The following is an 18,246-nucleotide window of genomic DNA, read 5'->3' as shown; positions in this document are numbered from 1 at the left end:
GTATACATATGTAACAAACCTGCACGTTGAGCACATGTACCCTAGAACTTAAAGTATAATAAAAAAATAAAATAAATAAATAAAAAGTTAAAAAAAAAAAAAAAAGAACTGAGATTTGGGAACCTCTGCCTACATTTCAGAAGATATATGGAAATGCCTGCATGTCCAAGCAGAAGTCTGCTGTAGGGACAGGGTCCTCATGGAGAACCTCTATTAGGGCAGTGTAGAAGGGAAATATGGGTGGGAGCCCCCCACACACAGAGTCCCTACTGGGCACCACCTAGAGCAGCTGTGAGAAGAGGGCTACCATCCTCCAGACTCCAGAATGGTAGCTCCACTGACAGCATGCACCATGCACCTGGAAAAGGTGTAGACACTCAACACCAGCCCACGAAGGCAGCTGGGAGGGAAACTGTACCCTGAATACAAGGGCAGAGCTGCCCAAGACTATGGGAACCTACGTCTTATATCAGTGTGACCTGGATGTGACACACGGAGTCAAAGGAGATCATTTTGGAGGTTTAAGATGTGACTGCCCTGCTGAATTTCAGTCTAGCGTGGGGACTGTAGCCTTTTTTGGCCAATTTCTCCTATTTGGAATGGCTGTATTTACCCAATGTCTGTAACCCCACTGTATCTAGGAAGTAACTAACTTGCTTTTGCTTTTACAAGTTCATAGGTGAAGGGACTTGTCTTATCTTGTATGAGACTTTGGACTGCGGACTTCTGAGTTAATGCTGAAATGAGTTAAGACTGTGGGGCTGTTGGGAAGGCATGATTGGTTTCGAAATGTAAACACGTGAGATTTGGGAGGAGCCAGGGGCAGAATGATATGGTTTGGCTCTGTATCCCCATTCAAATCTCATCTTGTAGCTCCCATAATTCCCACATTTTGTGGAAGGGACCCAGTGGAATATGACAGAATCATGGGATTGGATCTTTTCCATGCTGTTTTTGTGATAGTGAGTGGGTCTCATGAGATCTGATGGTTTTAAAAATGGGAGGTTCTCTGCCTAAGCTCACTTTTTGCCTGCTGCCATCCATGTAAGATGTAACTTGCTCCTCCTTGCCTCCCAACATGATTGTGAGGCCTCTCCAGCCACGTGGAACTGTAAGTCCAATAAACCTCTTTCTTTTGTAAATTGTCCAGTCTGAGGTATGTCTTTATCAGCAGGACAAAAACGGACTAATAGCTTCAAAATAGCTAAGAGGTTCTTGAATGCTGTCATCACAAATAAATGATAAATGTTTAAGGTGACAGAGATACTGATTATCCTGATTTAATCATTACACAACTCACATGTTTCAAAACATCATGTTGTTCTCCAAAAATATGTACAATTATGTGTCAATCATAAATTGTAAAAAGACAGAGAACTGATCATGCTCAGACTGATAAAAAGGAGCCAGCAAGAGGGGAGAGGATGAAGAGGAAGGAAGAAGAAATAATTATTTAAGGAGGAAAACTGGAAAAGTAAGAGAGAAGAGATCCATGCCACAGTTAAAACAGCTTATAGTAGATCAAAAGACAGCCCTCTGTCACAGCATCTGACATGAAAGAGAATCAAAGGGTGTGAATGTAGTCATGTATGTAAATCTAATGGGAGGCAGTAGAGGAGTCCACTTCCAATGACTGATTTTTTTCTGTAAGATGGAGGAAAAGTAAGTCGCCTAATAAAAAGATGATGAAAGGTTGGAAAGAGTTCAAGGTTAAAAGTCATTGTGGAGCATGGTGAAGCAAGCTGAGTTAGATTATAAAGCAGGATTGTTGGGTAAGATTGAGAATACATTTGGCATTGATGAAAATTAAACCGATATTTTTGGGGTGGATGCTAACAGTATCGATCTGCTGGGCTGCATGGTCTTTTATAGCAAGGATCAGTAGCCAAAAAATAAGGCAGGGAGGAAGGAGATGTTTGTATTGGACTTTTCACAAGTAAATGATAGGGACAGTAAAGAAGGCGGTGGGGATATAAGATACCGGTTAATTGGTAAGAGTAATAAAACAGAAAATTGAAAGGAATACGATAGCACATTGGGCTAATGGACAGGCACAGTGTGGAGCTTTCAAAACACAGAAAATCCTGTGGGAGTCAAAGCACTATCATATTTAGAAACTTGCATCAAAAACTAGAAGGAAAGAAGTTTGTGTTCACAGGGTAGAATGCGTAAGTTATGACTGTGCCATACCTGTAAAAGTTTAGGCAGTATACAGTTCCACTGCTATGATATTTGATGGTCTAAGACTCCTAAGGAAGGATGTAGACATAATATCTCTCACCTTCAGAATAAGGTATTCTCTAAAACGAATGTCTTGAGTCACAGCATGGGGTATGCTGGTGGGGGCAAGGTTAATATATCTCTGTATCTCATGCACGACGGCATCCATGTAGGGCAGGCGGCTCCTGTCCTGCGTGCAAGGGCTTCAGTTTTTGCCAACCACATGATCAATTTCTTCCTGCACTTTAGCTGGCAAGGCAGAAATCAGAATTTATGTGAAATGAAAAAACCTGAAGTACAATTTGTTTGATCCCTTCATCATTGTCTCATTGTAGTTGGAGATAGGCAGATGGAAAATTATGTGTCACTACCTTCATGTGAGGAAAAAAGGAACAGTTTGCATTTCTTGGGCAAACTGAAAGCTTACTAGATACTTAAATGTATGCAGGTATGAAATACAATTGCACCACAACATTCAGTTCTCAACTCTGATTCTCTACTCTGTGTACTTTTTCTTGACAGACTCAAAGATCTGGGATCTTGAAGAATCGCTGAAAGCCATGTAGTTAAGCCATTTTGTGTATGCCAATTTTATCATAAATATTTAAGATTCAGTAAGTTTCAATAATCTTAGAACTACACAGTGCAGTTCAGAAAATGCTTAATAAATAGAAAAATAAAAGATATTTACTTGACAGCACAGAAAATTAAGAAGTTAACATTTATTTAGAAGCTATTAATCACATAGGACAGACACACTGCACTTTTCATTATATTACTTTATAATTCTTCAAAAACTTCTACGTGTTAGGTGTTATTTCGTGTTTTTCACAAAGAAACAAGTCCAGAGAAGCAAATAAAGTTTCCTAAAGATGCACAGGGAATATGTGGTCTTTCCCATTTTATCCCCCTTGAAGAGATAAGGGACCAGAGATATGGAGAGTAATCATGTGTCTGAAAGTCAAACAAGCCCCCTATTAGTAGAATCAGAATTCAAAGCCACTGCTATTAAAGTCTATAGCTCAGTTTTCAAAATAACAATGCCCCACTGCTGCTTTACTTAAATGTTATTCATGTACTACCTGAAAAATGGGTCTTTGTAATAGAAGGTGCAAATTCTGTAGTTTGATAGCCATCAAAAATAAAAACAAATTTGAGGCATGTTTTAAATATCCCCTTCTCAGGCCAAGAGGATGGAGTTTTATATAGAAGAGAGGGGGGATAGAAAGTGGTCAGGAACTAGTTATAAAATTGAAATTCTCAGTAGAATGGCACAGTAAGGGATGAATATAGAAAGAAAAAAATATATACATGGACATGACTTAAGAAAAAATCCAAATGGAAAATAAAAATGGAAGTGATAGGAAATATAACACAGGTTGGGTGTTTGCAACGTGCAAAAGCTTGAAAAGTTTGGGGAAGAATGTCATGTACTAATTCTGGTCATAATCGACACAGGTCATACAGAAGCTAGGGAAGTTATTTGGCTGACAAAGACTATGTCAAATGAAAGAAAAATAGAAGCACCATATCTCACAATGTAGCAAAATAATGTTGTGGCTATGCTTCTAAATTTCAGTACTCAGAAAACATCTCCTACTTACAATGGGAGGGCAACAGGACCTTAAATAAAGTGGAAAAAATTGGTGCCGATATCATGGAGATAAGCTTCATGAGGTTTAATCATAGTAAACATGTCTCAATGCACCAAATCACAAAACATGACACAGTAGTGAAAGGAACATCCTCTTAGATTAAGACTCAATAAAAAAGAGGTAGAAAAATGAAAAAGTTGAATTTGAAAGAAAAGTTATGTTTATGAGGAAAAATATTGTTTATCCAAAAGGGTGTTCTAGAAAATCACTTTGTGAAGGAGTGCGTAACTCTTGAGAGTGAGTCGTTTGGTGGAGAAAGATTATAACTTTATTGAGTGAATCCCTACATTCCAAATGCATTTGGGTAGAAACATCTTTTGACAAAAACATATTTATCTAAACATGGAAGGCTCATCAGTGAGATCTTTTGAAGGAATGAGAGAGGCTAGTTTTCTCTAGATCCTGAGACAACTCTGTTACTGCATCTGTTCCAACTCAAATCAAGAATCCTGCGCCATAGCAGAGAGAATAATGACCTCTGCCTTTCAAATCCCTATCATTATTTAAACACTTTATTCTCTTTTTATACTAGGAACTAATTTGAATTGAATCCACTCAATGGTAGGTAGATGTACTAATGATAAAAAATTTTCTTGTACATTGTGTTGGCAGGTAAATGGTGGGGTGGTTTCCAGTGTTTTCTGTCAGTTTCTATCTAAAATTTGATCCTGCCCATCATCTGTGATCATACCTGAGATCTCAGGGTGCTTCAGCAGGAGCAAGAGTCCGTATCTCATTGTGGTGCTTGTTGTCTCTGTTCCTGCAGTAAGCAGATCCCATATGGTAGCAATCAAGTTGTCCATGGTAAATTCAGAATGTTTATTGGGTCTTTCCTAGCAGTGACATGCTAAAATTACTTAATAAATAAAAAGGTTTTCAGCTAACACAATACTATCCCATATAACATCAGTACCCAGCAAATTAAGGCACACATTAGAGTGTGCTATGGGTGAAAATAGTTAGGTGAACTGTTAGGATTGCTTCAAACTGTTAAAATAAAATCAGTTACAAGCTTTCAAGTACTTTCTGATTCTTCAGTTTCTCACCCACTAGAGCCAATCAGTTCCTCTGTAATTTCCTTTTTTTTTTTCTTTGAGACAGAGTCTTGCTCTGTCACCCAGGCTGGAGTGCAGTGATGTGATATAGGCTCACTGCAACCTCCGCCTCCTGGGTTCAAGTAATTATCCTGCCTCAGCCTCCCAAGTAGCTGGGATTACAGACGCATGACACCACATCCGGCTAATTTTTGTATTTTTAGTAGATGTGGGGTTTCACGATGTTGGCCAGGCTGGTCTTAAACTACTGACCTCAGGTGGTCCGCCCACCTTGGCCTCCCTAAGTGCTGGGATTACTAGGCATGAGCCACTGTGATCTAGTAGCAAAATGCTGGTCTCACTGTTTACAGGTAGTTGTGGTGGTGGCCATCTTAGTATCAGAGGCTATCAAAATAATACAAGGAAAGGATCTCACCATCTGGACTACTTATGATGTAAATGGCATACTAGGTGCCAAAGGAAGTTTATGGCTATCAGAGAACCACCTGCTTAGACACCAGGTGCTACTCCTTGAGGGACCACTAATATGCACATGTGCGGCCCTCAACCCTGCTACTTTTCTCCCAGAGGATGCAGAACCAATCGAACATGACTGCCAACAAATTGTAGCCCAGACTTAGGCCGCCCAAGAGGATCTTTTAGAAGTCACCTTAGCTAATCCTGACCTTCACCTATATACCAGTGGAAGTTCATTTGTGGAGAATGGAATACGAAGGGCAGGTTATGCCATAGTTAGTAATGTAACAGCACTTGAAAATAAGCCTCTTCCTCAGGAACCAGCGCCCAGTTAGCAGAACTAGTGGCACTTACCCAAGCATTAGAACTAGGAAAGGAAAAAAGAATAAATGTGTATACAGATAGCAAGTATGCTTACCTAATCCTACATGCCCATTCATGCTGCATTATGGAAAGAAAGGGAGTTCCTAACCTCTGGGGGAATCTCCATTAAATACCAGAAAGAAATCATGGAGTTATTGCACACAGCACAAAAACCCAAGGAGGCATCAGTCTTACAATGCCAAAGCCATCAAAAAGGTGAAGGAGAAAAGGCAGAAGGAAACTGCTGAGCAGATGGTGAGGCAAAAATTGCTGCCAGGTGGAACGTCACATTAGAAATACCTATGGTAGGACCCTTGGTATGGAACAACCCTCTCCAAGAGATTAAGCCCCAGTATTCCCCAAACGAAACAGAATGGGGACTTACACGGGGGCACAGTTTTCTCCCCTTGGGGTGGTTAATGACAGAAGAGGGAAAGGTACTCATACCCAAAGCCAGCCAGTGAAAAACACTTAAGACTCTCCATCAAACTTTTCATATGGGTGTTGAAAACACTCATCAAATGGCCAAATCCCTATTTACAAGGCCAAATCTCCTCCAGATCATCTGACAAGTAGTCAAAGCCTGTGAGGGGTGCCAAAAGAATAAGCCCTTGGTCCACTGTAAGGCCCCTCTGGGGGAACAAAGAATAGGTCACTATCAAGGAGAGGACAGGAGAGGACTGGCAGTTAGACTTCACCCATATGCCTAAGTCAAAGGGATTTCGATACTTGTTGGTCTGTGTTTATACCTTTACAACTTGGATAGAAGCCCTCCCCTGCAAGACAGAGAAGGCTCGGGAAGTAAAGTCCTAATTCACAAAATAATTCCCAGATATGAATTTCCCCAAAGCTTACAAAGCAACAATCATCCAGCTTTTAAAACCACAATAACTCAGGGAATTTCCAGGGCACTAGGGATACAGTATCACCTTCACTGCACCTGGAGGCCACAATCCTCATGGAAGGTTGAGAAGGCAAATGAAACACTTAAGGAAACTAACACAACAAACTCACACACCTTTTTAACATACACAACCAGTTCTGTCTACCCAGCCAAGGCATATTCTTCTTATGTGGAACTTCAACACATATTTGCCTCCCCACCAACTGGACAGGCACCTGCACCTTAGTCTTCCTAAGCCCCAACACCGACATTGTCCCAGGAAATCAGACCCTATCAGTGCCCCTCAAAGCTCGAGTCCATCAGCACAGGGCCATACAACTAATATCCCTACTTATAGGGTTAGGAATGGCCACTGCTACAGCAACTGGAATAGCCAGTTTACCTACTTCATTATCCTACTACCACACACTCTCAAAGAATTTCTCAGTTTGCAAGAAACAACAAAATCTATCCTTACTCTATAATCCCAAATAGACTCTTTGGCAGCAGTGATTCTCCAAAACTGCTAAGGCCTAGACCTCCTCACTGCTGAGAAAGGAGGACTCTGCAACTTCTGAGGGGAAGAGGGTTGTTTTTACACTAACCAGTCAGGGATAGTAAGGGATGCCACCAGGCATTTACAGGAAAAGGCTTCTGAAATCAGACAGTGCATTTCAAACTCTTATGCCAACTCTGGAGTTGAGCGACATCGCTTCTCCTCTCTCTAGGTCCCGTGACAGCCATCTCGCTATTACTCACCTTTGGACACTGTATTTTTAACTTCCTTGTCAAATTTGTTTCCTCCAGGATCGAGGCCATCAAACTACAGATGATCTTACAAATGGAACCCCAAATGAGCTCAAGTCACAACTTCTGCAAAGGGCCCCTGGACCAACCCACTGGCCCCCTGACTGGCCTAAAGAGTTCCCCTTGGCAGGACACTACAACTGCAGGGCCTCTTCTTCACCCCTATCCATCAGGAAGTAGTTAGAACAGTCATCGCCCAATCCCCAACAGCAGTTGGGGTGTCCTGTTCAGAGTGGGGATTGAGAGGTAAAGCCAGCTGGACTTCTTGCCTCGAGTGGGGACTTGGAAAACTTTTCTGCCTTACAAGAGGATTGTAAAATGCACCAATCAGTGCCCTGTAAAAACATACCAATCAGCACTCTGTAAAAATGCACCAATCAGCACTCTGTAGCTAGCAAGAGGATTGTAAAATGCACCAATCAGCACTCTGTAAAAGGCACCAATCAGCGCTCTGTAAAATGGGCCAATCAGCACTCTCTAAAACACACCAATCAGGAGAAGTCTAAAAGTAGCCAATCGTGGGGAGGACCAAAAAAGGAGCACTCCGATAGGACAGAAATAAAACATGGGCGGGAACAAATACGGGAGTAAAAGCTGGCCATGCCAGCCAGCAATGACAACCTGCTCAGGTCCCCTTCCACACTGTGGAAGCTTTGTTCTTTCGCTCCTCTTCACACTAAATCTTGCTGCTGCTCACTCTTTGGGTCCGTGCCACTTTTAAGAGCTATAATACTCACCGTGAAGGTCCATGGCTTCATCCTTGAAGTCAGCGAGACCACAAACCCAGCAGAAGGAACCAACTCCAGACACAATTACCCACACCACTGTTCCTCAATTACAATAAAGATAGCCTCTTTGAAAATTTCACAAACTTGGTAACTACACTAATCATCTCCTAGAGCTATTTTCTCCTCCCTGTTTAAGTCAGAATTTCCTCAAACCTACCTCATCTGTAAATGAATATCTCTTAGAGATTTTCCAAAAGTAAGTCTTTCTGGGTCCTATCCATTCCTGTGTTCCCTCATTTGTTACATGTTCTATTCAAGGAATCATGATATGTTATTACCAGTCTTGAATGGATGTTTGCATGTGTGTGTTTGTGTGTTTTGATCTGCCCCCAGATGAAAAACCAGCTTCAACCTGGTAAACATAAAACCTAAGTCTCTTTGAGTGAGAACTTAGAAATATCCCGAGATACTCAATATGGCTTACACAGGTAATAGGTTGCACAATGAATAAACTGTAGGACAGAGCTTTTCTTTTCATATCTCAGTTTCACCAGGAAAATCAAAGCATATCCATGAGTCACATCACCCACACAGATAAAGTGGCAAATCAATATCACATTATACCTTTTCCATTTTAATCAGAAAGTAGTCAATAAAGTCTTGAGGATTATTGATGTCCAGAGATTCTTGATGTTCTTTTACTTTCTCCAAAATAAAACTTCTTTGGAGAGCATAATTTTTAAATATCACATTATGACTTCCTGGGAGAACCCGTAAAAAGGGGAAAGCATTGTAGAGCTGAAAGAAGGAAGAATCTTTCATTGATTCATTCACTAAACACTGGCCACATATATATATATACACACACACACATATATATATCCATAATTTAGGCATTCTACCCTCAAGAGTGCATATTTTCCAACTCATACTTTTGCTGGTCCTAGAGCTTAACAGAACAAGCTTTAGACAATACCCTAATGACCTAATATACCTGGAAGGCATCAATATAATGTACTCAGACTGGTAGCTTGAAACAAACTAGATACAGAATCAGGAATTGGGAAATCTAGATTCTAGATATTGTTTGTTCATTGTCTTAGCTAGGATATTTCGAAAAATATGCTTAATAGCTCTGGGTCAGTTTCCCATTCCAGTAAATGAGAAACAGTAGACTATTTTTTCTCTAGGGTCCTTTGAAGGTAGGACACATCTTGACCTTATGATCGGTATAGAATTTTAGTGGTTAATGATTATAAAACATAGGTTACCAACATTTTCTGACCATGTACTTTAATAAGAATTACATCTTAAATCACTACCCTCTATATCTGAGGATCTAAAAACAACACAAAAAGTTTATCAAAACAAATCTTGCTATAAATGAAGCACTCTGAGATTATATTTTTTCTATTCTACCTTATTTCATGTTTTCAATTTTATTGCATCACATAATATTGATTTGATAACTCACCAATGGGTTGCAAATGATAGTTTGATAAGCATTACTGGACATTTTTATATAGGGCAGAGAGATGGCATAGGCAGAGTTATAGATGAGCCAGAAAACTATTACACATTCAATAAGAACCCTGACCTTACCTGTATCCAGGGGCTGTTCATAATTTCAAAGTTTTCATTAAAATACTTCATCAAGGTTTGAAATTTCTGATCACTGTAGTCAAAACGATTCTGGAAAATGATGGTGCTGATCACATTCCAGGGAACACATCCCAGAAGAAAAGTGGGATCACAAGGAGATGCTACAAATAATACCAGTCAGAAGTTAGTACACAATTTTCATATGAATCTAGAATTGACTACTTAAAATAATTGGAAATGATTGACTTCTAAGATCTTCTAGAAATAAAAACTACCTGGACATGCCACCATTACTATAAACTTAAAATGCCTAAAATAAAATGTGCTGTATTTCTCCAAATAGAACTGTCTAACCCAGTCCAGTTTATTTGATAATTCTGCCCCAAGAAGTCTCCTATTTACATCATTTTCCAAAATGTTCTAACTCACAAGACAGAATACAAAATAAAAAGAGGCCATTTAAAACATATTTTAATGTATGGGATTTAATAGTCAGTCTTGGTATGTCTTCACAATACCAACAGAAAACTAAACAACATAAAGAGAAAATCAAAATACTAAACAAACTTGAAATAGAACATTACAAAACACAGTTCAAAATTTTCATTGTCTTTTTTTGTAAAAGATAATAATGAGAGAAATTGGAATTACAGTCACATACTTGAAAAAATACATTCTGGGTAGACATAGGCTTCCTATATGCAATAAAGAGCATGGCTCCATTTTTGGATGTTCATTTGCTACAAGTTTTGAAGACTCACCCCAAACTCTTCCCCTTCTACCACATCTGGACAAGCTAAAAAAAAAAAAATGCCTAAAGGTTCCCCTCCTTTGGCAAAAACAGGAAGTTTAAGCCACATAAGCCCTGACCTACATAGAGGAATCTTCAACCCAGGCCTAACCCCTAATCACCAAGAAAACTTCAGGCCACTATCCTCTTCCTGAGGATAAGCATCACTTTGGACATCTGGACTTTCAATGTCATTTTTGGACCTGGTTGGATGTCACCCTGCTCTTCACTAAAAGCAACACTGTGTGAATAATAAACCTTTCATATCCTATTAGTGTTTGTGTGGCATCATTAGTGTAAGCACCTAAACCAGATTTTGGATGAGAGGTAGGTCCCTCCTGCCTCTGTGTGGTGACAACCACAACATCACAACTCTAGAAGGAAAACACAAGCTGAGGTCAAAAAGTAGAAGTTACAATGTAAATTAGCTCTGCTCAACCTGTGAAAATAACTTCCAACTGTTAGGATTACTGGTGATGAAATGGGCTTCCCCAAGTGTGTCGGGTCCCTATAACTAAGTGGAATCAAGCAGATTTTGGATGATCATAGGTCAGGAAATTGAGAGAAAGCAAGAGTCACCATGGGAAAAGTTGAACTGTTAATAACAAGTTCTGCTTCAATACAAATTAAGAATACAAATCATTTCACAGATCATATGTACCAAAACCCAATTTTCATTGCTTGACTAATTTTATTTCCATATTTTATTCAAAGAAAGTAGTCAGAGATTTAAAATAATTAATATGGGTTGCACTTCTGTATGTTAAAAGAAGGAAAAACTAGAATCAACCTATCTGGACAAAATAGAGGATTAAATTAAACTCTGGTAAGTCCAAAATAATGGACTACTGTATTATCCAACTAATAATGTTCTTAAAAGACACTTAAATACATAAAAATATTCATTCAATACATGACATTATAAAACCACATATATCTTATAACGCAGATCTTACCCCTTGCCTGCCCTGCCTGCCCCTTTCTCCTCCACCCCCTCTCCCAGCCCTGCAGGTGCACACACACATCTACATGCTGTAGAGATCTGTGCTGCTGCGGTTCTATCTCTTTATATCCACACTCCTTCATGAGAGGTGAATTGCAGCCCTATGGTTTGGAGGTAATTAGCAACCCCTGTATTGTTCTTAAATAATTGACTAGAAAAGTTACCTAAATTTTTAAGCTTAGGTGGGCAAGACCGATAGCTGATTGCCAAAATCCATGTTCTTTTCTTCCTGTGCACAGAGTAAACCACATTTTCCAGTTTCTCTTGCAGTTAGGTGTGGCCTTGTTACTAAGTGGCACACATGAGAGAAGTTATGTGTGCCACTTCTATGCCTGGTCTAAACTGTATTTGCTCTTTTACTTGCTCTTTTCTCCTTCCTCTATCACACAGAGAGATGAAACATCCATGATACTGAAAAACATTTGCTGAAGATATCAAAGCCCAATTAACCTGGTATTTTAAAAGACTGTTATTCCAAACACTTCACCTCTTAATTACTGTTATGTGAGCAAAAAGTAAACTATGATACTTCAGCCATCATAATATTTTGTAGTCTATTTACAATCCCATTTATTCTACCCAAACTATTAGTGTTAATCATATGAAGAAATAAACACCATTGGTTTTTTTTTAATGCTTCCACCAGACACAAGGCTTCCTCTTGAATTCGGTCTTCAATTGTTTTCTTCCCCATCCCCATATTCCTCAAAACCATGAGAGAGAAACGCCGGATTTGCTTCCGTCTTTCTCCATTGCTAAAACCAACTCCTATCACCACAAAAGAAAAAAGAGAGAAAATATTCTTCATTGTCATGTATAAGAACTGTGAGTTCTCGTCTCAGGAGATGATATTGACATTTCAGCAGGGATGTAAATGACATCATTATTGTCAGCTTCAGGAATTCCCATTGAACCCTTCGTCACACCTGCCTCCTCTTTGAACCCAAACTACTATTTAACTGCCAGGATTCTCAATTTTGCATATTGCTAAACTATTCTTTATCTACCAGCTGCACTAAACTTCAGAATAACTCTGTGAACTGAATGTTTTGTCCAGTTTTACAAGCAGGCTAAAAATCATAAAGGCAAAATGCTTGCTCTATAATCCTGCAACAATTAACATGGTGAGTCCTAGTCATAGGTTAAATTTTCATGGCTGGCTTTTCAGACCATAAGTGAATTTTAGAAGAAACAAGAGGATGGAATTCTAAGGAGAACATGAGACAGCATTTTTTCATTGGAAGGAATTTCCTAACATTCCATTCCTCAGATAAGGGGTACAGTCATTAAACAAACAGCTAGTCTCCTTTTAACATACTCCATCTATTTGTTAAATCTCTCCCATGAAATATGGGAGGAAACACCAAAAAAGTTCAGTATTAAGTTGCCAGAGCAAAGACCAGATCAAGGGGAAAAAAAATAAGCTCATAGGAAACTTTTCCAGGAAGCCTCTTAGAGAACAATGTAGAAGGGGGTCAGGATCCCACTCTGGTCATATCTCTGTTTGCCAGAACCCTGTGATCCACCAAAAGACTTGACAGTTTAAGGCTAGCTCCAAAAACAAACAGAAGAGAGTTACAGCACTTAATCAAAAAAGCTTTTTTTAATATCAATTCCGATACATCCTTACTATATGCTTCCTCATGATCTTTTCAGAACATATGTTTGCTTTATGCTTTGTCTTTTATTGGATTCTAATATTTCTCATGCTTTTTTAGAATCATATTTGAAGGTGAGGATAGAAATATTCCAAACTGATGTGGTTCCATGCACACTATTCAAGCTTCCTAAAATAATCTCTGAGTATCCATGACTAAAACCAGGAAGCAAAATATATGGTGAATAAGGATATTTCAGTAATTTTCCTCCTCTCTCTCATCTCTTTATTGCTTTTCCACTATTTTAACTAACCATAATTTACAATGAACTTGTCTTTGTAACGAATTTTTAGAAAACTAGTGGTTAGATGGCTTGTTATCATTGAATTTTATGTTTAACGGGGACATAGTGTCATGTTCACAGGTTTTAAATACAGATTAATAATCCTTTTTAAAAAAATATTCTTAGCCTCATGTAGAAACTATGAAAAGTGTGTTTCATAAATTTTTCTAAATACTTATGATTTCTCAATTTCTTAGAATTTTTCAAATTTTTACAACTTACAAACCCACACACATACCCCAAAGGGAAGCATACCGAATCCTCGGGCAATTTTATCTAGCACGGGAAAACTCCCTCGGCCAGAAAATTCTTCTCCCTGATCAATCAGTGCTTCCTTAATTGCTTCGTATCCATGCAACACCACGGTGGGCTTCATACCAAAATAAACAGTGAGCACAGGGCCATAATCTTTTGCTAGCTGCAAAAATAGATGCAAGTAAAGCAAATTTCAAAAATAAAATGTAGATAAGTGAGGGAAATATTTTTAATCTTGCTGAAACAATGTTTCAATATTCATCCGCCTATTATAAAATTCAGTATTTTACAATTATTTGATTAAAAAAGTATTTCGATAGTAATTATCATTACTTTACTACTAATAATGCTATAAGTGCTAGTATCAGCTTCAATATTTATTTCTTATTCAGCCACTACTATATGATAGGGGTTATATTTTTGCATTTTGTTTCTATTATTTTATTAATTTTTTATGCCAAACTATACCAATTGTACCAACTTTCTCCTTTCCTCTTACAGTTACAGTAAATCTGTGTTTCTTCTTTGGGTTAAGGGAAGCCCATCTAATTCGCCTCATGTGTAGTCTAACAGTTGTCCCTCATTGTTCATTCTCCATAATTTCTTTTTAGCACCAGACACTGCCACGTTTTTGTAATGTAAGATAACATAGCAGTGTGGTCATACGTATTTCCCAGCTTCACTTGAATGTACATGCAGCCAAGTGACTTAGTTTCTATGAACTGATGTAAGCACAAGTGTTGTGTTAAAATTCTACATTTGTGCATAAAAGGTAATTGCTTCCCCTTTATTCCTGTCCCTCCCTATGGGTTGAAATAATACCATTGGGGATGCCCATACTGTGACCATGCAGATGAGAAAAATAAATAGTCTAGGGACACAAGACACTAGAAGTACAAAGATTTAAAAAAAAAGAAAAAAGAAAAAAACTGGTTCTCTGAATGACATCATGGAGGAGAGGCAAGTCACCAGCACACACCTGGAGACCCTTACGTGAGATGAAAATAAACTCCTATTTACTTGTAGCATCGTCTTTCTGTAATATCAGCTTATGTGGTATCCTAAATGATACAGGATTTACACTCTTTCAACTTGTCTATCGTGGAACTCCTTTTGCTGCCGTAAAAATTCATGCTACAAACTATAGTGACCTTTTCACAAGGAAGATGGTAACATGACTGTCCTTTAAGTATGTTCATGGCATCACATTGCTCTTAGGAAACAAACCAGTGTTCTTTACATCCATGTAAGGCCTGCAAGTCCTGCCCCCTGCTTCCCTCTCTACTCTCAGCTTGTACCATATTCTCATTTATTCTCTGGACTACACACCCTTTGGTCCTCTTTTCAGGGTCTTTGGGGAGAGAAGTGTAAACCAAAAATAAAGTTCAAAGCCCATCCCTGTGAACCAGCCCACCCCACTCCCTTACCACCAGTAATTTGAATTGACTTCCTCCTCTAGGCCAGGTCCCTTCAAATTTAACCTGAAATACTGATACAGGCCATGATGGGAAGGGGCCATTGAACATTCCTCATTATGCCCTCTTCCCTTTTGGAATTCAGGAAAAGCTGACCAGCATTTAACATTAACACAGATGTTACGTCTGGTAAGAAACAATTACCATCTATTCTCTCTGAAGACTGCTGCCAGGAGGCTTCATCTGCATGATAAAACTTTGGTGCCCACAACCTCTAATCATAACCCAGAAATTCCTCTCTATTGACAGTAACTCAACCAATTGCCAATCAGAAAATTTTAAAATCTACTTATATCCTGGAAGCTCCCGCCCTCCCACTGCTTCAACTTGTCCCACCTTTGTAGGCCAAACCAATGCATATCTGAAATGTATCGACTGGTGTCTCACGTGTATATACTAAAACATATAAATGTATAAAACCAAACTGCCCTGACCACCATGGACACATGTTCTCAGGGTCTCCTGATGGCTGTGTCATGGGCCATGGTCACTCACATTTGCTCAGAATAAATATCTTCAAATATTTCCCAGTTTGACTATTTTCATCAACAGAAGCAATTCTCCCCAAGATTGAAAACATGCGAAACTGGATTTTGTCAATATTTTATCTGTTTAATTCCTAATCATTCTTATGATAATCAGCTCCAACTTCACTTCCTCAGAGAACCCTTTGCTGATTGCTCCTCTAACTGATTAGTCTGTTGAAACTACATGGTCTCTTTCTACCATGTCCCTGTTACACAGTTCGTAATCATACCTTTACTTGCATTGTTGTTTCATAAATATATTCCTATCCTCTAAACTGTAAGTTCCTTAATGATAGGGTCTTTTTAAATTTTCTTTCACCACTGAAAATCTCTGGCATGCATCATGCAAGGAGGCATTTAATTACTTCTTCAATATATGATATACTTAAGTAACCTGTGCAAAATATTTTTTATATACATCTTAAAGAAATGGAAATTAAAGTGAAGAGAAGTTTTAATCCTGCTTAAATCTGTGAATTAGCAAATAGATGAGCTGGGCTGTTGACATAATCTCTTTAAATCCAAAGCCAAGGCATAGGAAGAATGAGCTTCCAAAGGCAGTGTTCTGGTAACTGGCTTTCTCAAGGACAAGACAGATTCCAGATCATTCCTTCCGGCTTTAGAGAGCAACTGCTAAGGAAACAACTTGGAGCAGAAAGGTTATTGACTGATTTATTGAGAACTACGGTATGAAATATGAAAGATCTGAACCCTTAGTTATTTCCTTGATTTCAATTCATATATGCTTTACAAATATTTGGTGTTGTGACTCTGTAAATCAGTGCTTATTGAAAAAACTGAAATCTGTCCCATTTTCAATAGCATTTACCAAAGAATAGTTACATAAAAAGCAACCTGGATTACAATATCAACAAAGAATTTCTGTTCCTGGTAATGTCAACAATCATAACATGGATCAATGATTTTGGGAATGTTCCAGTAGTGGCAGGAATGATTCCCATCTTGGGCAACTGCTGCCATGTTGAACTGCTGATAAACGTTGACATCAATAAGGAATTGTGAAAAACATTTTCTTCACAAGCAATTGGGCTCTCAATAATACACAATACAAGGAAACTTGTTCTAACCTTTGAGAATACTTCGTATATAAGTTATTTCTGATTCATTGATGCAAATGCACTCTTGTACTAATGACTGATTGTGCATTATTTGCTTAATCCACCAATGAAGGAATAGTACAAACAATTCATATAATCTAAATGAATTCCTATATAAATGGAGGCCTCCATATTCCTTATACAATGAATTTCTCTTCAAAGGTTTAGCCTGTTAACTTCCTTGTTATTTGTTCTCAAACTCAACTTTCTTGTTCTCCATGCCTCCTTGCCCCTAGTTACTGTAAACAAACTTCCCATCAGCTCTAATCAATAACTCCCATCTGTTCCCTTAGTTACCCACTCTGCACCCATTCCACCCTTTGAAACTGCACATCCCACCACTGTAACTCACATCTCCCTTCCCTTCCTTATTTAAGAAAATATTCACAAATAGCCAATCAGGTCAGCTTAGATTGTGCAGTCTGACCCCAGCCCAGTGGGGGAGTGACACAGAGGTAGAGACTACGTGTTAGAGATAAAAACCCCTTCTGTTTGTTCAATGTGCTCTTGCAATCATGATTGATGCAGGCAGCACCGTTCTGCAGAAGTAAATTGCCTTGCTGAGAAAACTTTTGCCTGAGTGCCAGTTTCACTTTGTGACACTGAACATTTATCTCCAACATTTCTCTTAGGTGGTAGAGTCTATAACTGCCTTCTAGTTGAAACCTCCATTCTGGAGTAAACACTTACTTGCCTCAGACTTGCTGATTTCATTTCTTTTGGATTTACTGATCTCATTTTCTTCTATCTACATTCAAAATTCTTCTGTCTACATTCAAAAGTCATGTCTGAGTGTCCAATGGACACTTCTCTGTAAAGGCATCTCTTTAAAATTTAGTATCTGGGGCCATATGTGACTTAGTTACGGGGCTATCTGACTTACTCACTGCAGGAAACTAAAAGAAAAGTAGTCATACTTACCATGCTTATGGATTTGCTGATGTTCTTAGTATGTAACTGTAGAATATTTCCAACAATGGGGAGAGGAGTTGGGCCAGGTGGGAGCTTCTGTCTGGCATAGCTTTCATTCCACAGAGAAAGAAGAATCAGACAAGAAAGACAAATCACCAGGATGATGAAGAGATCCATTGATGTGCTCTGTGAAAATGCAGACGAAAGCTAAAAATCTAAAGATTTTGTGAACAAAGTGCAAGCTTCTCAAAACTTATTTACTAAGACTTTGAAATTTGGATGATTGATTTTTTTTATCTTTAGTACACCTTGAGCTGCTGATAGAAGTAAAAACAAAAGTTCAGTTTAGTATTGATTCATTCTTCAGTTTCACCTAAAATTATAACTAAATAACTCTCACTTCTGAAAAAAAAAGAACAAATAAAATCAAAATTAATAGAAAGAAGAAAATAATAA

General features: G+C 38.5%; 1 protein-coding gene across 1 annotated transcript; it reads right to left on the bottom strand.

The window, feature by feature from the left end:
- Window positions 1-2,067: 2,067 nt before the first annotated feature.
- Window positions 2,068-17,970, bottom strand: LOC111538726 (cytochrome P450 2C3-like). The gene is given in 8 exon segments (XM_023206233.1): window positions 2,068-2,130; window positions 2,282-2,469; window positions 4,567-4,708; window positions 8,792-8,965; window positions 9,770-9,930; window positions 12,148-12,330; window positions 13,759-13,921; window positions 17,800-17,970. Coding segments are annotated over 8 exon segments (1,242 nt in total). The 5' UTR covers window positions 17,968-17,970.
- Between the last annotated feature and the right edge of the window lie 276 nt (window positions 17,971-18,246).

This window comes from Piliocolobus tephrosceles, chromosome 9 (genome assembly GCF_002776525.5).
Source record: "Piliocolobus tephrosceles isolate RC106 chromosome 9, ASM277652v3, whole genome shotgun sequence".
NCBI classification, from domain to species: Eukaryota; Metazoa; Chordata; class Mammalia; order Primates; family Cercopithecidae; genus Piliocolobus; species Piliocolobus tephrosceles.
This window is presented reverse-complemented; position numbering and strand designations above follow the sequence as displayed.